The sequence below is a fragment of the Watersipora subatra genome, chromosome 9 (genome assembly GCF_963576615.1).
Source record: "Watersipora subatra chromosome 9, tzWatSuba1.1, whole genome shotgun sequence".
Classification (NCBI taxonomy): Eukaryota; Metazoa; Bryozoa; class Gymnolaemata; order Cheilostomatida; family Watersiporidae; genus Watersipora; species Watersipora subatra.
In genome coordinates, this window is record NC_088716.1 from 47,779,991 (window position 1) to 47,804,825 (window position 24,835).

The 24,835-nt window shown below is 36.4% G+C and overlaps 2 protein-coding genes across 2 annotated transcripts in view; both read right to left on the reverse strand.

Moving 5' to 3' along the window:
- The window catches only part of LOC137404261 (uncharacterized), a 32,049-nt gene extending 15,323 nt beyond the window's left edge, over positions 1-16,726 (reverse strand). The window contains exons 1-9 of the mRNA XM_068090439.1: positions 16,586-16,726; positions 15,799-15,993; positions 14,503-14,575; positions 14,056-14,120; positions 12,679-12,736; positions 11,476-11,519; positions 10,679-10,759; positions 6,398-6,520; positions 3,324-3,699 (exon numbers count right to left, since the gene is read on the reverse strand). Of these exons, the coding sequence (XP_067946540.1) occupies positions 3,324-3,699; positions 6,398-6,520; positions 10,679-10,759; positions 11,476-11,519; positions 12,679-12,736; positions 14,056-14,120; positions 14,503-14,575; positions 15,799-15,993; positions 16,586-16,654 (1,084 nt within the window). The 5' untranslated portion in view covers positions 16,655-16,726. The remainder of the gene's footprint in view (positions 1-3,323; positions 3,700-6,397; positions 6,521-10,678; positions 10,760-11,475; positions 11,520-12,678; positions 12,737-14,055; positions 14,121-14,502; positions 14,576-15,798; positions 15,994-16,585) is intronic.
- Positions 16,727-19,721: 2,995 nt separating this feature from the next.
- Positions 19,722-21,868, reverse strand: LOC137405153 (uncharacterized). The gene is made up of 3 exons (XM_068091378.1): positions 21,826-21,868; positions 20,933-21,727; positions 19,722-20,686 (listed from the first exon to the last, which is right to left on the reverse strand). Exons 1-3 carry the CDS (start codon positions 21,866-21,868, stop codon positions 19,722-19,724), a joined length of 1,803 nt encoding a protein of 600 aa, XP_067947479.1.
- Positions 21,869-24,835: the final 2,967 nt, after the last annotated feature.

The window sequence follows — 24,835 nt, forward strand, 5'->3', positions numbered from 1 at the left end:
CTACATAGACATAAGACTACTACATGGACAAAAAACTAATACATAGACATAAGACTACTACATAGACATAAGACTACTACATGGACATAAGACTATTACATAGACATAAGACTACTACGTGGACATAAAACTACTATATAGACATAAGACTCCTACATGGACATAAGACTCCTACATGGACATAAGACTACTACATGGACATAAAACTACTATATAGACATGAGGCTACTACATAGACATAAGATTGCTATATAGACATATTTCTACTACATAGATATAAGACGACTATGTAGACATAAGACTACTATATAGACATAAGACTACTACATAGATATAAGGTGACTATGTAGACATAAGACTACTATATAGACATAAGACTACTATATGGACATAAGACTACTACATAGACATAAGACTACTACATAGACATAAGACTACTACATAGACGTAAGACTACTACATAGACATAAGACTACTACATAGACATAAGACTACTACATAAACATAAGACTACTACATAGACATAAGACGACTATGTAGACATAAGACTACTATATAGACATAAGACTACTACAAAGACATAAGACTACTACATAGACATAAGACTACTACATGGACATAAAACTACTACATAGACGTAAAACTACTACATAGACGTAAGACTACTACATGGACATAAAACTACTACATAGACGTAAGACTACTACATAGATATAAGACGACTATGTAGACATAAGACTACTACATTGACATAAGACTACTACATAGACATAAGACTACTACATTGACGTAAGATTACTACATAGACGTAAGACTACTACATAGACATAAGACTACTACATAGACATAAGACTACTACCTAGACATAAGACTACTACATAGACATAAGACTACTACATAGACATAAGACTACTACATAGACATAAAACTACTACATAGACATAAAACTACTACATAGACATAAGACTACTACATAGACATAAAACTACTACATAGACATAAGACTACTATATAGACATAAGACTACTACAAAGACATAAGACTACTACATAGACATAAGACTACTACATAGACATAAGACTACTACATAGACATAAGACTACTGCATAGACATAAGACTACTACATAGACATAAGACTACTACATAGACATAAGACTACTACATAGACATAAGACTACTACATAGACGTAAGACTACTACATTGACGTAAGACTACTACATAGACGTAAGACTACTACATAGACATAAGACTACTACATAGACATAAGACTACTACATAGACAACAGCATATAAACATACATATTTGAAGATTTAACTGGTGATTCCAAGTTTATGCACACCACTGCAGTGGTGTGCATAAACTTGGAATCACATTGTTTTGTTCACTCTATATCGAATGGATCTTCCATTTGCTTTCTATTTTCCCGCCAATTATGATGCCATGCCAGATATTATATATCAATCTGATCAGCAGAAGATGTGCTTTCAAACAATGCATTGATTGATTTAACACAATCATTTCTGAGTGATTTATATTCATGCTTGGCATCACATCATCACTCCTGAAGAGCTCAGAAAGTTGGTAAACAGCATGCCTCGACGGTGTCAGATGGTGATCAAGAACAAGGGCTGGCCAATAAAATACTAATGCTCAGCTCAAGACACCTTACCAGTCCTTCTGAAGACCAACAATAACCCAACGGCCCTTTTCAGGGCCACCAATTTGTATAAAAGAGTTTGTTTGTATCCTATTTTATCAATTTTCACTAACAACATTCATAGCCTGCAATAAGTCTGCCTTTCGGTAGATCCACCCCAGCGATAAAAATCTGAGAATATTTTCGAATATTTGGCATCATCTTGTTCTTCAGAATTTTCCCTTTCAAATGATATATATATTGATGGGGTTGAGGCACTTAACTCCAAAGAATTTCTTAGACGACAGCATATAAACATACATATTTGAAGATTTAACTGGTGATTCCAAGTTTATGCACACCACTGTAGCTCTGTAGCCTTCGGATTAGTCATACAATTAGAGGTAAAGCTGAAGCTTTCGTGTATGTTGTACAGCACCCAAGTTAGTTTTGACCAAGGTGTCGACTGAACAACTTTTGCCGAATTTATATCTGTATTATTACGTTTATGCCGGAAGGATTCCGCTTCCCTCACTATTTGTAAGTTTTTATGTTCTCTTATCTATCATGTATTTAGTGTCTTGTGTATTATTTGTAGTTAATTTATTGTTGATCATTGTTTTACCTGAGTACATTTTTTTGTGTTTCACATTTCTTATAAGTTCATTTACTGTTTAGGTCACGAACTTCTTCTGTTCAATAATAAATGTACGTAATCAAAGAACGGAAGTAACTGTTGACATACCCACAGAATCATATTCCGGCACAACTACATAGACATAAGACTACTATATAGACATAAGACTATTACATAGGCATAAGACTATTACATAGGCATAAGACTATTACATAGGCATAAGACTATTACATAGGCATAAGACTACTACATGGACATAAAACTATTATATAAACATAAGACTCCTACATGGACATAAAACTATTATATAGACATAAGGCTACTACATAGACATAAGACTGCTATATAGACATATTTCTACTACATAGACATAAGACTGCTATATAGACATATTTCTACTACATAGACATATTTCTACTACAAAGACATAAGACTACTACATAGACATAAGACTACTATATAAACATAAAACTACTATATAGACATAAGACTACTATATAAACATAAGACTACTATATAAACATAAGACTACTATAGAGACATAAGACTATTACATGGACATAAGACTACTATATAGACATAAGACTACTATATAGACATAAGACTACTATATAGACATAAGACTACTATATAGACATAAGACTACTATATAGACATAAGACTACTATATAGACATAAGACTACTACATGGACATAAGACTACTACATGGACATAAGACTACTACATGGACATAAGACTACTACATGGACATAAGACTACTACATGGACATAAGACTACTATATGGGCATAAGACTACTATATGGACATAAGACTACTATATGGACATAAGACTACTACATGGACATAAGACTACTACATGGACATAAGACTACTACATGGACATAAGACTACTACATGGACATAAGACTACTACATGGACATAAGACTACTACATGGACATAAGACTACTACATAGACATTAAGACTACTACATAGACGTAAGACTACTATATACAAATAAGACACAGAAAGTATTGAATTGAAACAGAAAGTGTCGTACACATACCAATGTCATCAGAAGCGTGTGAGCAGGGATGTGGATCAGCGGAGTCTCTGGTTGACTCAGGCTGCATGCTGTGCGGAGAATCTAGACTGGTGTGTGACAAGGTCAACCGAGAATTCATTTCATCATGGTTATGAGCTTCTGCAGCTATTGGTTTAGATGTCTGCGTATGGGTAGGCTTTGCTGGGGAACTCAGTGCGGTTGCTGGCTGTTGGTTTGACGCAGAGGCTAATCCAGAATGACTTCTCAAACTCTGTTTATGAGAATTGTTAGGGTTACAATCCGCAGCACCATTTACTTCTGGCTCTTTAGGAATGGGGAGGAGTTTAAATGTTCGGCCATCTGCACTCCTCCATATAAAATCATCTACATGAATCACCTACAACATATTTTGCAGCTTGTATGCGAGTGAACAGGAAACAAACACAGTCAAACATGGATAACTCGTCCACGGATAGCTCGAACACATGGTTAATTCGAACATTTCCTTTGGTCCGTTCCCACGTAATGATAAATTGCTATAGATAACTCGAACTCAACACTGTTAATTCGAACTGTTTTTTGCCCAACGGCTACCGAAACGGTTGTTATCGCTTTAGAAAATCACTTTATTCAAAGCCATAGAGGTAAACTTCATCTTTTCGTAATTCATAAGCGTCATTATTACCACCATCGGCAAAATATTTTTGTCAACGACTTTTCTAAAAGTTTGGTGAAATTGGATTTATACTGCGATACGATGAATAGCACGGGCTAGCCGGGTCACGCGTGCAAGGATTTTCGCCACGCACATACAAAACAAAAATCGCATGCTGTTTTGTATGTGCGTGGCGAAAATCCTTTGAGTGCGTGACCCGGCTAGCCCGTGATGAATAGTTTTCCGACGTTGATTCCGTGTTGAATCAACGTCGGAATGTTGAATGTTTAAAACGTCTTAAAAAATGTTGTAATTAAACATTTGTAGCGTATACATTGTCTAAGCTACAAAAAACTATTCATCGTTTGACCTAAACACAGAATACGTGTGTACATTCAATAAGTATCTATTAAAAAAGCATGAGTGATATAGAACGTACCGTAAAACTTCTAATTGAACTGCCTCGGAGTGTTGCTCTTAACGAATCCCAGGTAAAGTAAGGTAATCTGCTTAAACTTCAAGAAAAAACGGCAAAATTGATCGTGGGTAAAACCCCAAAAGAAAAAAATGTCTTTTCTTTTGAGCATTTCAACAACGATCAAGTTTTGCCAATGTCAATCTGAAAAACGTCCTGGCAATAACATCACCTCAAACAACAAACCAATCTCAAGTGATAGAAAAATCTCTATACTTTTTCATGAAAACGTTTTAAACTTTACATTAGAAGCATTTAATTTGAAACAAGCCATTTGTGCTTTTGATTTATATTATAGTTTGTATATGTACATGTATCTACTAATAAATAAGTAAATATATGGACTTGTGACAGTGCTCTGATAACTTGAACGCTCTGATAATTCGAACACTTTTGCTCGGTCCCTTGAAGTTCGAGTTATCCATGTTTGACTGTATATTTGTGTAGGAATAAGGATGCAACGCGCTACATTGATGTAGACATTTATATAAATCGCTAGCTTGTATTCATGCAAAAAACATTCGAGTAATGATTTTCCACTTAAAGGTTGACTTGCAACAAAATTCACTTCACAGTTATTTGGTATCAACAGATTTACCATGTCTTGTTGTGTTGTAGGTGCCAAATATGTGGAAATGTGATTACAAGTTCTTAAAAGCTCAAAAACGAAAAGAAGTCGTAGATTGGAATCTCTTTATTTCTCTGACGTTGTCATTACAGTTTGGTTATTGTCTTGTCACGTGATGTTTTCACGTGAATTGAAAGGCCAATAAAAAGCTCAATATAAAACTTATCGTAGGACTAGTTTATGACAAACACTTCGGGTTTTACCGAAAACCCCGTATCAAATATAGATGCTCGCTACTTTATAGTTTTGTTTCGGCTTGAACTAATTGTCAAGCCGTAATCTGATCATGTGACCCAATACTTCGAAAATAATTTTTGCAGCACTTTTCGATTATCAACGGTGACCAACAGGCTCGTCATGATTATCAGACAATGATATGTACTCCTTCGAGGCAAGGTTAAAAAATTAAATGAATTTTTTACGGTAAGTCATAAGACATCACTGCTAAAAGTGACAGCATTACAATGATGATAAAACAGATGCGTAAGAACAATAGACATGGTTTTATTGAATGCGTGAAGTATATTTGTGAAAATATTTCGACGAATAAGGTTGCATGAAAGTGTAAACAGAAACCATCTACCACAGCTACGTGACATTTGAGCCATTCTGGAAAGAAAATCCAAACTACGGCGGTCTCGTGTGGCTGTGATTAACTATTCGTCTTTTAGCTTTTAAAAGCTTGTAATCACATTCCCACATATTTGGCACCTACAACACAACAGAGTAAGACATGGTGAATCTTTTGATATCGAATAACTGTAATGTGAATTTTGTTGCAAGTCAACCTTTAAAGTATAGCCTATGAGCACGATATTCTGGTTGGATGAATGATGTCTAGCTATGTAAGCCTGATGTAGTGATAGGCTACTTTATGAATTGCAATGTGAGTTGATAATTTGATCATTTCAGTTTGGTCTTTGATTATTATATTTGGTTATTTGATGCGGTACATTGTATACCGAATGTTTATATCCGCAAAGCAGATCAAACTGAAACTTTTGTTAGCAATAGCCGCTATAAATCCGCAAATAAAACTTTTTTTGACAGCCTTAATTGAGTCAGAAGCAATTAAATATATCTTTTTTGTATGAGTGAACGATTTTCATGTGTCAACATGATAATTGTGATTAATATCACGCATATTCGATATTTAAATTAGCTGCATTGCAATTGTTTATTGAATTTCAAATAAACCACAACACCCATATTTAAGTTTTAAATAATTTTTCCGCCTCTGGAACGCGCTGAGCAACGCTAATACCAATAAAACTCATTGCTGAATATTTCCAAAGCTCTCTAGAACAATATTATATTAGCAGCTGTAGTCAGCTTACCATCAAAGGATCATGAAAAGTAGCTGAAGGATGAATATGGCTTCCGGGTAGCTGGAGCTCTTTAAACAAGAAGTTATTAACTGCTGCACACCAGTAGCCTCCAGACTCTTTAACCTGTTCTATCTGTAATAGATAACTGTAAGATCAGCCATTTTAGAACTGTAGGTCAGCAATGCACTTATATAAGAAATCAAATGCAAATCAAAAACAACAGCTGCAAAAACAGGATATAGTTAAATTATGTTTAAAGTATCTAAAATTAAAAATTCAAACTAACACTTTTTCTTTTGTACTTGTTATTGGATAGAGTTCATTTAAAGCACTACTAACTGAGGAGCTGAGAAAACTGTACTGTGTAAAGTTAATGAGAAAAACCACCAATTGTCTTATCTACATTACACAATGCAGATGAGCTATGTAATGCTCGGACCGGTGGGTTTCCGGAGTACAGCGAGTGAATCATAAAACAAAGCACTGATGACCAGAACTAATACGGTATTAGTACGTAACAGTTAACCCACAACTTGATATCAAATGGAAAGTATAAAAAACAACCTCTAAACATGAAATACACATCTAGAGTAACTCAAGCAACTAAGAAATATAGGTTCATCTTGGCTATTCTTGTCACCAGGTGTCTTCAAATCTACTTGATAATAAAACCCGACCGACTAAAGTACTTTCAGTGAGGTTCTATAAGTCCCTCCAAAAATTTAACATTCACAAACCTTCCAAAAATGTTTTATTCTAGTTGCAAGCGACTGAATGATCAAGTCGAAGATATTTAGTTGAAATAAATAATGACAATTAAATTTTCTCCTACATTCACATTCTAATGCATTAAGATGGACATTGTGACAATTCAAGACATTTTTGTCAACATTAGCCTTCACTAACTCCTGTCTTCTTTCTTATATATACCATGTCTAGGTTTATGTTGAGGTTTGAGTAATAGCTGTACCGTACATCCCTGCATGTAATTCTTGGCCAAACTAAGGGTCCATCTTATACGCAAGTAGCTCTGATTAAGAGCAAACGAAATAACATTATGCGAACTTATTTCAACTTATTAATAGACTAGCTGTACCACCTGGCGTTGCCCGTGTAATAGAAGAGTCTCTGGACAGAAAATTGATTTGTATTTAACATATAACAACATTTGCCATTATAACTTTCAAAGTACATATCATGAGAGAAGTGTGTCGTGTAGTTGAAATAAATTAAGAGAAAAATAAAACAACTGTAAAGGTTCTAAATCTTTGTCAAACAATTGTACCTTTCAAGCTAGTAGCCTGGCATATTGCCAATAGAAAACTCCACTAAGCTAGTTAATAAGGTTAGGCTTCCAATGACGGTAAGCCATGGCTTTGAGTCTGCATTGTTGTCCAGCTCAGCTGTTCTAATAATAGCTATAGCCGAATTTCCAACAGATGGATTTTCAGACGGACTCTGAGAAATATATTTCAGACATGGATAACTCGTCCTCGGATAGCTCGAACACATGGTTAACTCGAACGGTTTCTTCGGTCCGTTCCCACGTAATGATAAATTGCTTTAGATAACCCGACCTCAACTCTGTTAACTCGAACAGTTTTTTGCCCAACGGCTACTGAGACGGTTGTTATCGCTTTAGAAAATCACTTTATCCCAAGCCATAGAGGAAAACCTGAACTTTTCGTAATTCATAGGTGTCGTTATTACTACCATCGGCAAAATATTTTTGTCAATGACTTTTCTGAAGGTTTGGTGAAATTTGATTTTTACCAAACATCCCCTTAGCGATGACCCTTCGGAAGCGAGGAAAAGTGAGGTAACTTCGCATAAATTTCAAGAAAAATCGTCAAAATTGATCTTGGTTAAAACGCTACAAAAAAAAGATGTATTTTCTTCTGAGCACTTCAACAACGATCGAGTTTTGCCAATTTTAATCTTAAAAACGTCCTGACAATAACATCACCTCAAACAACAAACCAATCTCAAGTGATAGAAAAATCTCTATACTTTTTGATAAAAAATATTTAAAACTTAACATTAAAAGCATTTAATTTGAAACAAGCCATTTATGCTTTCGAATTATATTATAGTTTGTATATGTACATGTATCTACTGATAAATAAATAAATACATGGACTTGTGACAGTGCTCTGATAACTTGAACGCTCTGATAACTCGAACACTTTAGCTCGGTCCCGTGAAGTTCGAGTTATCCATGTTTGATTGTATATAGAAATAAAACAACAAGAATGGTTACCGCTACCATTAACTGTTTCACTACCAAATAAATTTTTTACAGAGACAATTAAATATTCGGTAAAACCAAATACCTGACATCGGCACATATAAGTTCTCACTACATTTAAACAAATTTATTAGCATAAAACTTCACATCATCTAATGCCATAAAAAGGGCAACAAATGTGTTGCAGAATGACTTCAAACTCTTTTATCTTCATACTCTCAAGGTTTACAAGTTGAGCGTATTCCGAGTCAGATGAGTTAACACTATTACTATAGCTTACGGCATTATTATTACTACTAAAACTAAATACTCAGTGTCACTACTACTATTGACCATTAGATAATCATCAGAAGCACATTCATCTACAACTTGTGAAACCTAAATAGCTGTAATGCCTCTGATCATCATAAAAAAATAGCAGGACAAATTTGCTTTCTTATAAGCAAATTTTTACGAGTAAAACTAAGGTCAGCACGGGATGCAAATGTGTTTTCCATTAGTTGAACGCAACCAGTAGTTTCCTTTTGATTAAGCAGAGACAGGATATGCTAATTATACAACTAATCACCAATCAGATATGTCTTATGCTAATCCTTCAAAAGCCACTCTATTTCCACAAACCTCTGCTTTGATAGGTAAATACGACGTGTTACCATTTATAAGGTCGGCTTATATGAGAATTTTTATACATTCTATGATTTCAGGGTTGTTTTTTTAATGTCGGCTCATATGTGAGATAGGCTTACATGCGAGAACATACAGTTATGCCAATAGCAGCTCAAAACTAAAAATCATCATACATTAGCAGTATTTGTTTTTCTGCACTGCACCAATCAAAATAAAACATCTTTAAACAATCTGTAGCCGTGACATAATGATTATGGTAGTCTTCTAGACGATATGTAAGGGAAGACAATTATAGTGACACAACACATCTGTACTTCACTATCATAAGTTCCAGTTACTCCAATGCTTTGTACAGCCACCTACCAAAAGCCTAGTAAAAATTCTTAAGTACATTTGTCCTTTATTATATTGACAAACATAATAACAATCAGTTGATTACTTCTGTAAGTAGTAGAATTTGAAAAAAAACACCTACATTTTAATTAAAAAAATTACATAGACTTCATTTAAAAACATTCACATTTATTACATAAGGATGCCTAAATTGGCACTGTGAAGAATCAAGAGATTTTTGCCAAAATAAGCATTCACCGACTTCTGGCACCTTAGCTCCTTTCTTATATATGCCATGATGTCTAGATGCCACGATGGTAACCAAAAACTATTTAAACAAAAAATGGGGAGCTAGCCGACATTTGGCCCTTTATATATTGAACAAACATTATTTTTAACAATTTTATTTCAACCTAGAGTTGTTACAACAACAGTATAAGGACACCTTGTATTACTGTCCGGAAGATAGGCTCGCTGGTTGCAGTATATCGAGATAAGAAAAATACTAAACCGGATGAGACCAACACATTTTTAAAAAAGGGCGAAGGAAACACATTTTTAAAGACGAGAGAAAGAGAATACAAGACAAAACTTATATGAAATTTTGAGAGGAATAACTAGTGAATGAGAATTGGCAAGTGTGCAGACTTGGCGAAAACTCCAAATATGTCTCTGCCGATTGCGGTGCTTGCTAAATATTATCCTCTGCAAACTATGTCTTTGCGAACGACACTCCCAAGAATTATAACACTCCCAAGAATTAGAACACTCCCATGAATTATAACATTCCCACAAATTATTACTCTCCCACCAATTATAACACTCCCACGAATTATAACACTCCCATGAATTATAACACTCCCACGAATTATAACACTCCCACGAATTATAACACTCTCACGAATAATATCACCTCCAGCTACCATTAACGCTACTCCTGACTACCACCAATTTTCCTTGCTGATGTTCAGAATGCTACTGATACATGTTTAAATTGATGGTAACCCATGGGAAACAGTGTTTAACGTTGTAAAGATATAATCGTGAAATTACTAGTCTTCAACATTCATAGCCAAACTCACCATCAGTCTAGATGTTATTCCTTGGTATTTATATTCCTGTGTATATGGCAAGAGAGATTTGCTGGTTCCCTCTTCCAACATCTGCAGTATGAAGTTATGCAAAGGAAAATAATATCAATATAAAGCTAAGACATGGAGCTTCAATTGAAAGTAATATATGTCTCCGAAGACCCAGTCTAGAGATATAATAGTCTAAATAAGATCTTTTCTTAGAAGGCTCGGATTCAAACAGAAGTGCGATTATGACACATATAGTTGCACTTCGGCAAAAGAACCGACAGAACGGAGACGCGTAACGGTGCAACTTGAACGCAATAGATGATATCAACTATAGCAAACACAACAACAAGCGACGTCAATTCGCGCATATTTTTCTTCTCAACATTGTAACCGGGATCAAGTTGTGTCAATTTTATTTTTTGAACAGCCTGGTAGTCAGATCACTTCAAGCATCAAAAACAATCTCAAATGATACAAAATGCCAATAATTTCTGATAAAATCTACTGCAGTTTTGAGTGAACTACCACGCATCTCTACTAGTTGGTGCATTGGTGTACTTGATTTTGAGCAATATGTGGTAGTGGCCATAACGATGCAACTGTTCATTCAATATAGCTGAATTATGTAACTGCTTAGATGGCATAACAAAGTAGACAACTCCGTGTTTAACTACAAGGGAGCTCTACAGCAAACTAACAGTAATCAACATATAATCACAAATTACTCATTAGAAAGAATCTCAGCAGTGTTAACCAATATCAACAATCAAAATCAGTTGCCATAACTTAGTGCTTACCGACGCTGCTGAGATGGTCGTTGTTTCTTGTTTATAATGAACAACTACAAAAAATATGCATAAATATTTAACACAAAAATATTTAGTTACAATATACATGAACACGTTCATACTTGCATTACAGTACAAACGCTGGCCTATATTGTTAGTATCTCTACTTTTAGTTACACTTACTTATATTGTTAACATCTCTACTTATAGTTACACTTACTTATATTGTTAATCTCTCTACTTATAGTTACACTTACTTATATTGTTATTATCTCTACTTATAGTTACACTTACTTATATTGTTAATATCTCTCCTCATAGTTACACTTACTAATATTGTTAATATCTCTACTTATAGTTACACTTACTTATATTGTTAATATCTCTACATATAGTTACACTTACTTATATTGTTAATATCGCTACTTATAGTTACACTTACTTATATTGTTAATATCTCTACTTATAGTTGCACTTACTAATATTGTTAATATCTCTACATATAGTTACACTTACTTATATTGTTAATATTTCTACTTATAGTTACACTTACTAATATTGTTAACATCTCTATATATAGTTACACTTACTCATATTGTTAATATCGCTACTTATAGTTACACTTATATTGTTAATATCTCTACTTATAGTTGCACTTACTAATATTGTTAATATCTCTACATATAGTTACACTTACTTATATTGTTAATATTTCTACTTATAGTTACACTTACTAATATTGTTAACATCTCTATATATAGTTACACTTACTCATATTGTTAATATCTCTACTTATAGTTACACTTACTTATATTGTTAATATCTCTACATATAGTTACACTTACTTATATTGTTAATATCTCTACTTATAGTTACACTTACTAATAACGTTAATTTCTCTACATATAGTTACACTTACTAATATTGTTAATATCTCTACTTATAGTTACACTTACTAATATTGTTAACATCTCTACATATAGTTACACTTACTTATATTTTTAATATCTCTACTTATAGTTACACTTACTAATATTGTTAATATCTCTACATATAGTTACACTTACTTACATTGTTGATATCTCTACTTATAGTTACACATTCTTATACTGTTAATATATCTACACAGCTATATTAACTTATGTTGTTACAAATATCTCATTATGGGTTCAACAAATAATTTTTTTGTGTATCCACCTGCTTGTGTCTTACCAATTGACTGCTGTGATTGCGTTCTTGTTGTGAGATTGCCAAAATCCTGAGACTCAGTCTACAAAAAATCATCCATCAGAGAAGAGAACAGGATGTAAACCATGCGGGTCACAGATCGGCGTAGCCGCTGTTCATTGAATGTACAGCCTGCACTAAGGCAGGAGGCGCAAAGTACAACACGCTTTCAGTAACTTGCATAGTTAGTACAACTTCAACCACTGCATGAGAATTGAAAAGCTGCTTATCTGATGACTGAGCTTAATCGATGGCCAACGGCCAATCTTAACTGAAAATGCAGATTACAAAGCTATTCATACAGGCTTTCGCATAGATTTATGAACGCCTGATTCACCTCATTGCTCAGCAGTTATGCTCTAACAATGAAAGAACATGTAACAGTCTAAAGACTAACTGACAGGTCCTAACAAGTCACCAATAATGCAGCCGCAAATAGAGAATAAAACATAGTGACCAAGAAATTTTAGTCTTACCTTCAGAATGGCTACACTATAGGAACTAATCATACCATCACAATACACTGACTATACTATAGTAACTAATCATACCATCACAATACACTGACTATACTATAGTAACTAATCATACCAGCAAAATACACTGACTATATTATAGTAACTAATCATACCATCACAATGCACTGACTATATTATAGTAACTAATCATACCATCACAATACACTGACTATATTATAGTAACTAATCATACCATCACAATACACTGACTATACTATAGTAATTAATCATACCAGCACAATACACTGACTATACTATAATAATTAATCATACCATCACAATACACTGACTATACTATAGTAACTAATCATACCATCACAATACACTGACTATACTATAGTAACTAATCATACCATCACAATACACTGACTATACTATAGTAACTAATCATACCATCACAATACACTGACTATACTGTATTAAAATATTTTTATCATTATTACAATGAAAATGAAAGACTTGTTAGTGCCCGATACTCATAATTCAGCCCGATATCCATCACATGGTCAGCCAATTACATCTATGTCTACACTCACGTTAAGGTGGGCAATCCTTCTCAGTAAGATCTTTTTACTATCAGCTTGGTTGAGAAGAATTAAAGATAAGCGTGTTGTTCAGTTATTTTAGGTGTAATTTCCAAGAGCACAAAATATTTATTTTTTCCCCAACGAGAGTGGACACACAGACCGCACGTCTTTTATAAAACGCAAGTAACTCAAAAACATAAGCATAGAGCAAATTGCAAGTAGTTGAACTGAATAATAAAAGAATGATAACTCCAAAGTTAAATGTAATAGCCATTACACAACAATAAGCATGTCATATATGTGTGTAATTTACTCACCTGCACATCAAAACAAGAAGAGATGCTGGCACCAGCAGGTAACAGTTGAGGCACTGTTTGAGTTGCTGTAAAATACAAGTGCTGTTGCGTGTAGGAACCCATTGTGGTAAACAATTTTTAAATATTTCAATAAAACTAAGTAGACTATCCCTTATAATTATTTCAGTTCTTTAAATGACCGCAATTTTAAAAAGGTTCTTTATAATTCGATCAAGAAGATTCATGTGAGCAGAAAAATGCAAAATCTTTATGGCTGTACAGGTTACAAACTATAAAGACATCTAAGGCTTTCTAAATCTGTTGCTCGCAAATGAAAGAAACTCCACTACTTCACGAACATTTTTCATGCAAAATCTTTATGGCTGTACAGGTTACAAACGATAAAGACATCTAAGGCTTTCTAAATCTGTTGCTCGTAAATGAAAGAAACTCCACTACTTCACGAACATTGTTCAGGTTGAGACACTTGGACTGAAAGCTGACTTGGAGATTTCTCTTCTGGTCCATCTTTTAATTCTTCCTGTCAACACCAATGTACAGATGTGAATAAATAACGTATACGCACAAGAAAAAGATCCCTAAAAGCATTCTAATCATTAATATCTGTTAAAATAATTTTTGTAAGCTTCCTTAATTTTACAATGTTGTATAGAAGTATTAGCAAAGCAGATAGCCGTAATGGAGAAACGCCAAAACACCGGAGATATGTGCAATATTGCAATGAACATGACACCTAACACATTAATTAGAGGACCAGCAATAAAAACAGTAATCATATACTCATCTACAAGCCGCTTAGAAACCTCCTGTGGAAGTAGCCCATGAGGAAAGAGACATCAATTGACTTGCCAGAAAACCATTAAAATAAATTAGACCTCTACCAGACACAAACAAAACAATTGGAGTTAGTTATCATTTCAAATCATTACAATCCTATGAAGTAATTAAAACAAGTCCACTCAATTACAAACCCTCTGCAACATAAAGAACAGAACCTGAGCACCTAAACACCTTCTCACAGATTAACAGAGATATCTATAAAAGAGAATGGCTCCCATGACTCAGCCTAGTTCTCTCTTTCCCAAGGTCCTGCTGAGACTCCCTCTTTCCCACTGCCTGCTGAGGCGTGTTCCTCTGCCTCTGGAAACTCCCTCTTTCTTCCTCCTGCCTACGGAGTTTGCTTCTTCATCATTAGCTGATCATCTTCTACTTCATTATCTCAACTGAGGAGCCTCTATATCTAAGGACTACCATGACTATTGTTTGACTGTCGAAACTCGTAGCCATACGAGACGGAACAAGCAAACATGGACGATCGTTCGAGTAAGGGTGTAAAAAGTATTGGCTAATTTAATCTTTTGTCAATAATATTATTGTTCCGAATTCTATTAGTTGTGTATTTTAATTGCTTGACTTATAGAATAAAGAATTAACTTTTGCTGGTAAATATCAGTATTGCTTGTAATAGCTTAACACTTTCACTAGTACCAGAACCAGTAATGATCAATTCAGTTCCCACGAGCTAAGCAAAAGTGCACAAACTGAACATAGTCTAAAAAGAATACGATGTGAAAGCAAATACAACACTGATGTTGTGTGTGGATTTGGATTAGTTATGCCTAACTTAATTTCTCTATATTCACCCATGACAACAACACAACTGCATGATAATGTCTCCTAAAGACTGAACCGGCCTAAAACTACAACGACGGATTGATATAGGATACACAGTGAACAGCAAACCTCACGAGTGTATCGCGACTGAGCAGAGTCAGCATTTGGCTTTTCCAACTTTTCACCTTTCCCTTTATTTTTATTCTTATGAAAAGGAAGAAACTTCTTCAGTTTCCAGGGTTTTTTGCTTGCAGGCTTTTGCTTTGGTGTCTTCTCCTGAAGTAAGGGCCGATAATAATAACTTTCGTCTTCATCGTCACCTGACTAAAATATTATTCTGATATCACAAAAATAATAATTAAGCAAACAGGCCGTAAATACGAATACATATTTCTTATAAATGAAAAAAATTAAATAAGTGTTTTTTTTTCTCAGACTCCCAAAAAGGATAAAATCGAGAAGAAACTCCTAGTTTAGTGAAGAAAAAAAACCAAAATTTTTTTCCTTTTTTATCTCTTGTTTGTATAACAAACGTTACACTTAAACTTTTCCGTAAGTGTAGTTATGACATGGTTTCACACAATTCTCCAATAGTTTAAAAAAATGTGTTGTAATATACTGCGCTTCTTACTATAGCTAAATAAAGACATTGGCGCTGTTTTGTATTATACAAGTGATCAGCGTCATCAATACCAGATGGAATCAAGTCGGATTGCTGTACTCTCGAGAGAAAATATTAAGCCTAATTGACTTTTTCCTTTCCTGTAGTAAATCAATACCTGTATCTGATATACGATTTGCCAAGTTAACCATCCCTTTAATATTAAAAATAAGTTTGAGAGCCTTATTTCGGACTTTTACTAATTTTTTATTTCCCTTATATTCAGCAGCTCGCAAAAAAGCACTTTAAACTTACATAGTTAGGTTTTGCATTAATGCACGTGTACTTATTCCACGATGTTTTAGTTATTTTCGTTGTCGACATATCTGTTCATTAGTAAGAAGTTCAATAGCTCTTTTTAGCTGCGCTTGTCTGATCATAACAGCGAATGCAAACTGAATATATTAAATGAAAAGTATAAAATACATCTCTTTTACGCTTAATCTACGTCGCAATTGTGCATCCGATAAGCAATATAAGGATGTCCAATATAAAGTACTTCGGGAAAAGGGGAATTCCTAGCATCGCTGGAACGAGTTCTTGTCCAAATAATACGCTGTTGGCGGCTACGTTTACTGTCAAATGATTCCATTGATTTACCTTTGAAATTTATGCAAATGCCGGGTTTTTATTTATTGAAATATCTTATTTTTTATATAAATATCAAATAGCTATAGACAAACAGCAGACACCCATGAAACGAAAATATACGTTTACGTATTGCACTGAACTGAACGTAGATTTTATGACGCGCATGTATTTCTGCGTCGGATTACGTAATAAATTCTATGTAGCGTAAAGTGTCACGTTGTTGCAACTTTTCAAATTCTATAAGAATAAAAAGCGTCCTCAAAATTATGTGATAGCTCGTAATACCAAAATAGCAAAAACATATGAAGCTATGTTATGAGTGAAATCATACCTGCCAACTCTCACGCATTGGGCGTGAGACTCACGCAATCACCCCAAATAAAAAATGAAAATGCGTGAGAAATGCGTGAGATTTTTGCCCCAATTTCCACAATTTTATATATACTATCACTGATACATCAGTTGCCCCAAAACCAAATCTCACGCACTGCCTCACTCTTGGGTTGGCAAGTCTGGGTGGAATTGGGAAAATTATGTTCCACTGATCCAAACACCACATACAACATCAGTGTTGAATTTGCTTTGTCATGTCATTCTATTTTGGCTATGTTCAGTTTGTGTACTCTTGCTTTGTCATGTGGGAACTGATTTGATTATTACTGGTTTGAGTAAAAGTGAGGTGTGAAGTGTTATGTGTAGTAAGATTGATTTAGCATAGCCGCTAGACTAGATGCGCTCGATAGATTTTCTTATTAAGTCATTAACAATTTCGTGTAGTTCTGCCCGGAAGCAAGAGAGAATGTTATATTTTTCCACATAACCTAATATATAACCCTACTGCGATAATGCGGATACCATACATGTGTATATGTGAACGAGGGAAGACAACTACTACAACATCTCCCTTAATACAAAATAAGAAGTAGGTAAGGCATATGTGGATTGGGCAAACAGAAAGAAGGCATTACAAACTATGTCGAACAGAGCAAACATATAAGCCGTAAACTGAGAATAACAAGAGTGAGTATAATATGTACAAGACCTAGCAACGAATAAATTATCGGCTGCTCACAGATCCATGCGCTTTACGGGTCTACGTATGCGAGTGCTGAGGCGTGGTACTGGTGATTGATTGTCAGAAATTGTCATAGGTTGTCGTACTGCTGCAGTGCTGAATCCGGCCTCACGCTCGACTAGTGGGAGAGTGCTCGGTTCGACAGTGTCCTGGAGAGCTTGACGGTTGCGACGTACGCTGCCGTTCGGAGTGTGTACTTCATGCGAGCGTCCTGGAAGGTTTTTTGTAACAACCCCTTCTCTGTCAAGATCCCTAATGTACACGTCATCACCTCGCGATAGCGGAGATAACTCTTTCGCTCTGTGGCGACTGTCGAAGTTTCTCTTCATGCAGAATTCGTAATCCTGCTCTTTCGACCTGATTATCTCCATGTCAGGAGGATTCGGTAGGAGTGACTTTGGATCAACGGGTATGTCCGATCTTAAACGGCGTCCCATAAGTAGTTCGGCAGAAGAATAACCGTTTTGTATGGGCGTGTTCCTATACGCTAGTAGCGCTCTATACGGGTCGGATGATTTGTGTAACAGATTCTTAACTGTGCGCACGGCACGCTATGCTTCCCTGTTAGCTTGTGGAAATCTCGGTGAGCTGGTTATGCTGACGAAATTGCATTCTTCAGCAAACTTCTTGAACTGTTGGCTAGCGTACTGTGGGCCATTGTCAGATATGACAGGCTGTGGAATACCGTGACGAGCGAATACGGACTTCAGTGCGTTGATCACAGAGTCGCTATCGGTTCGATCCAGCTTTATCACTTCTATGTACCTAGAATAATAGTCTATAACTAGTACATAGTCTTGCTTTGCCAATGAAACATGTCGGTGGCTACACGCTGCCATGGGTGGTCGGAGAAGATTGACTGTTGCAACGGTTCAGTCTTTTTGCTAGAGTATGTTTGGCATGCTCTACATGACTTTATCATTTCGGAAATCTCGGAAGAAATGCCTGGCCACCAGACTGACTGGCGGGCTCTCTCTCTGCATTTTGTGATGCCCTGATGGCCACAATGCAATCTAGAAAGAATGTCTGCGTGCATCGGAAGAGGTATTACCAAACGGTCCATATACATGAGAACATTGTCCACCAGACTCAGATCTCCTTGAACTTGCCAATATGGCTTCAGGTTCGTTTGCAAGTCTGATAAGTAAAATGGCCAACCATGTCGCACGTATTGCCTGATTTGCCTACATGTTGTATCCTCCAGTTGTGAGTGTTTAATCTCATTAAGCCTGCAGTCTGTCGCTGGTAGTTGCGATAAAGACGATATAGTGTACACCTCAATTTCATCGGCGAGCTTCTTGTCCTCAACGTCTGGCCTATCTACTGGTCGGCGTGAAAGCAGATCTGCCACATAATTCGACTTTCCCGATACATGTTTAGTCACAGAAGTGTACTTCACTGCACGTAACCTTTGTCTTTGAATGCGAATCATAAGATCATTTACCGCCTTCGAATTAAATATGGACACTAGTGGCTTGTGATCAGTTTCGACTGTCACATCCTGATGGCCAAGAATGTACCTATCAAACTTAGCACATGACCACGCTATACCTAGTGCCTCTTTCTCTATAGGTGACCAACGCTGTTCGGTTTTGGTTAAAGATCGGGATTTGCATGCTAATAGCCTCCGGGAGCCATCAGATTGCACTTGTAGCAAAACTGCTCCTAGACCCTGATTGGAAGTATCACACATTATGATTATTGCTTTGTCAATGCTGTACCATGCTAAACACAGAACCTTCGACAATTCACACTTAATGTCAGACACGGCTTGCTTCTGAGCAACATCCAGATCCAATGTGGCGACTTAAGGACAGCACGAAGTGGTATCATCAATTCAGTGATGCGTGGCGAGAACTTTCCCAACTGATTCACGGTACCTAGGAGTGATTGTAGTTCAGTTACATTTGTCGGGTCAGCGAGATTTTGAATATCTCTGATACGATCGGGATCGGGTCTCACGCCTTCTGCATCTACCAAATGACCTAAAAATTTCGTGGAGCGTTGACTGAAGCAACATTTCTTCGCATTAAGTGTCATGCCGGCCACCCTCAGGCGTTGGAGCACTTTGCGGACACGGTCATCATGCTCCTGTTCGCTGACAGAGCTGTATACTAATAAGTCATTGATGTGACAGACGACACCGTCAAGACCTTCGAGAATGTTATATATACACCGTTGAAAAATGTCGCCGGCGCTGACTAGTCCGATTGGAACCCTACTGTAGCAATAACGTCCAAAAGGAGTCACGAATTTCGGGAGTAATCGGGATTCGTCAGATAGCGGAATTTGATAATAGCCTGAGTTTGCATCAAGCTTGCTCATAAACTTTGCACCTGATATCTTAGCAAGCGAGCTATCAACTGACGTACTTGGATATGTGTTACGCCGTACGGCCTTGTTCAAATTTGTAAAGTCGGCACAAATTCGGATCTGATTTTGGTCTGCCTTCGGAACCTGGACCATGCCCGCACACCAGTCTGTAGGTACGGTCACCTTTGAAATGACCTCCTTTCGTTCTATATCGTCCAGCTGCTTTTTTACGATCTGCAAACGGGGCATCGATACTTCGTACGGGATATGCAACGCTACTGGTTTCGCATCATCTCGTTTCTGTATCGTATATGGATCTGCGAGCTTGCCTAAATCGCAAAAAACTTCAGGGTATTCAGATTTAAAATCATGTTTCCCTACAACATCACCAAAAACAGTGTTAACATTGAATACATGATTTACATCACAAGTAACCAATCCTAAAGAAATACATGCATCCCTGCTTAACAGGTTAGTGTTCTGATCAGAAACTATATAAACTTTCTCAACAATGTGTCAGTTGTCAATGCGCATCTTAGCATTGGCATAGCCTAGGACAGGTAAGTGAGTGTTACTGGGTCTTACAAGTTGCTTGCCGTGTTTAGACAGTTTATGAATGTTACCTCCAAAAGAATCTACACTGCATACAGATACGGCAGCACCTGTGTCGAGTTTGAACACACTTATGACCTCGGGACAGTCGCTGAAAGGGTTATTTATTCTTACCGACCAGCTGCAATTGTCTACTTTGACCGGCTTGACCTCACCTAGGAAATGTGGTGTTGAGATATTTTCAGCTACTTGAACTTCTGAAACCTTAGATAATTGTCTGCATACCGATTTCCAATGTCCGATCTTCCGGCAGTGGTTACATACAGATTTGATAGCTGGGCATGATGATTTTGGGTGGAAGCCTTTTCCACACCTGTGACAGGCTTTTGGTTGACTGGCTGAATAAGGGTTATAGCTAACAGCACCAGTCGTTATGGGCCTAACATTCTTGGCAGTCGCTTTCATAGATTTACGGTTTTTCCCATGTTTAACACTGTCTACTGACTCCGACGAACCTTCAATGCTAGGTCTCACTACCGTCTGTGCCTGCTTTGCTGGTTTATATCTTCTGCAAATATCTACAGCAGTGTTGAGAGTCAAATCTAATTCTGATTGTAGTTTTTTGCTCAGCGAATCATCAGTAACGCCAACAACCAATCTACCGTGGATGAGTTCTTCTCTCAATGCACCATAGTTGCAATATTCAGCTTGTCTATAGAGTTTATTGATAAATACGTCTATGCCATCGTTGCCTTGAGCAAGCTTATTGAATTTCGCGCGTTCTACTATCGTATTAGTACGAACACCAAAATATGTATCGAAAGCATTAATTAGATTGTCATGTGTATCCTCTGGGATAGCTTTGGCTAAAATGATATCTTCTGCTTGAGGGCCTAACGTGTAAATAAGGCTGTTAATCTGTTCTCTGTCCCTTTGCTCACATAATCTACTTGCTTCCCAATACCTGAGCCATCTGGCTTTCCACCTAGTCCATTGTCCTGGGTCATTGAAGTCAAATTTGTCCGGTGGATTCAGTCATGGAATTGAGTAATGTTTATGCACCACAGGAGCGGCATCTTCTTCTTCGCTATGCTCACTGTCTCCCATAACATCATTGAAGACCTCCTCTCACTGCCACCAAGTAGTAAAATTGATTTAGCACGGCACTAGACTAGATGCGCTCGATAAATTTTCTTATTAAGTCATTAACAATCTCGTGTAGTTCTGCCCGGAAGCAAGAGAGAATGTTATATTTTTCCACATAACCTAATATATAATCTTACTGCGATAATGCGGATACAATACATGTGTATATGTGAACGAGGGAAGACAACTACTACAACATTATGTATTTGTATAAACCGGATGTTGTTTATTATAGTTTTTGGTTGACTCGCTATGAGTCTCGTTTTGGGTTGTTCTGAAAAAGCATGGAAACTAACAAGACCGAAATATATTGTTGAGTTTGTTTTTAACTAAAATATAAACCTATGTTAATTGTTACATAACATCACATGAAGCTGTTGTAGGCAATACTGATATTTACCAGTAAAAGTTAATTCTTTATTCTATAAGTTCAGCAATTGAAATACACAACTAACAAAGTTCTGAACAATAATTTTAATGACAAAAGTTAAAACAGCTAATAGAAATTACACCTTTACTCAAACGGTCATCCTTGTTTGCTTGCTCAGTCCATGCGGCTGCGAGTTTTGATAATCAGAAGAGGGTCATGGCAGTCCTTATAGTTGAGATAGGGAAGTTATGGCGCCTTACAGTGCCTCGCGTTGCGCGTTCACAACTCGAGTTGTACAACTCGAGTTGCACAACTCGAGTTGTGAACAAGCAACGTGACTTTTCAAAAGTAAGGTGCAATATATTGGTATTACGGTAGCATAACCATAGATCTGGTTATATTAACAATGGTACAACAATAGGCACCAGTTAGCTAATAGAAACTAAACTATGTATGTATGTACTGCAAAACTAGAATTAAATCGCGAATTATAGTGTGCCGAGTTTGCAACTTGAGTTGTACAACTCGAGTTGCACAACTCGAGTTCATCAAAACCTAAGCCGAGTTCTTTCAACAACAACTCGAGTTCAACAACTCGGCTTGAGAACATCTCATTTCATTTTCTCTAGCTACAGTATATTTTTATATGTAATTTTTTTGGTGCATCATTAAACGCCGTTGACATAATTTTTATGTTTGTTTATTTTCGGTGTTCATTCAGTTTCTTGTCAGGTTCTAGAGAGATAACTCTTTTTTCATTTGAAAAAGAAGTGGCCCAGCTCCCACATAGATTGTATTTTAGTTTGCTTTTTCCATTCTACAATTGTTTTTGTCTCGTTATATTTATAGAAATAAGTATGCGCAAATATCGCCAATATAATTTAAATGTGTATATATATTTAAATTATTAGTGTTAAATTTCTGTAAACGTTCTGTAAATGAGACACCCCAATTACTCACTTTGCTTTTTTTACAAACCCGTGTTAGTTTTGCGTATAACACAACTCGAGTTAATCATAAACCCAGGCCGAGTTGTACAATTCGGCAACTCGAGTTGGACAACACGGCAACTCGAGTTGTACAACTCGAGTTGTGAACGCACAACGTGAGGCACTGTAAGGCGCCATAGAAAGTGGAAGAGGATCAGCTGATGATGGCGGACGAGGCTCTATGGCGCCTTACAGTGCCTCGCGTTGCGCGTTCACAACTCGAGTTGTAAAACTCGAGTTGCACAACTCGAGTTGTGAACCCGCAACGCGACTTTTCAAAAGTAAGGCGCAATATATTGGTATTACGGTAGCATAACTGTAGATCTGGTTATATTAACAATGGTACATCAATAGGCACTCGTTAGCTAATAGAAATTAAACTATGTGTATACTGTAAAACTAGAGCTAATAGCGAATTATACTGTGCCGAGTTTGCAACTCTAGTTGTACAACTCGAGTTGTACAACTCGAGTTGTACAACTCGAGTTATATTTACCAACTCGAGTCTGTAAATATAACTCGAGTTGTACAACTCGAGTTACACAACTCGAGTTCATCAAAAATCCAGGCCGAGTTCTTTTAACAGCAATTCGAGTTCAACAACTCGGCTTGAGAACATCTCATCATTTCATTTTTTCTAGCTATATTTTCTATGTATGGAATTTATTTTGGTGCATCGTTAAACGCCGTTGAAATAATTTCTATATTCATTTTCGGTGTTCATTCAGTTTCTTGTCAGGTTCTAGAAAGAATACTCTTTTTTCAGTTGAAAAAGAAGTGGCCCGGCTCCCACATAGATTGTTTTTTAGTTTGCTTTTTACATTCTACAATTGTTTTTGTCTCATTATATTTATAGAAATAAATGCAAATATGTGCAAATATCGCCAATATAATTATATCATTAAAATGTGTATATATATTTAAATTATTAGTATTAAATTTCTGTAAATGTTCTGTAAATGTAACACCCCAATTACTCACTTTGCTTATTTTGCAAACCTGTGTGAGTTTTGCGTAACACAACTCGAGTTCATCAAAAACCCAGGCTGAGTTTTACAACACGGCAACTCGAGTTGTACAACTCAGCAACTCGAGTTGTACAACTCGAGTTGTTAACACGCAAGGCGAGGCACTGTAAGGCGCCATAGAGGCTTCATAAGTAGGGAAATGATAGAGGCTCCAAAGGCTGAGGAACTTGCCTCAGCAGGTGGGTGGAGCCTCAACAGGTCCTTCAGGAAGGAGAGATAGATGGATCGATCTGGTAGATAGACAGACACTGAGCCGTTGGAGCTGTTTTCTTTTATAGATGTCTCTGTTAGCCTGAGAAAAAGCGTTTATACGCTCAGGTTCTGTTCTTTATGTTGCAGAGGGCTAGCAATTGAGTGAACTTGTCTTAAGTATGTCATGAGAGTATGATGATTGGAAATGATGACTAACTCCAATTGTCTTGGTCGTGTCTGGTACAGGTC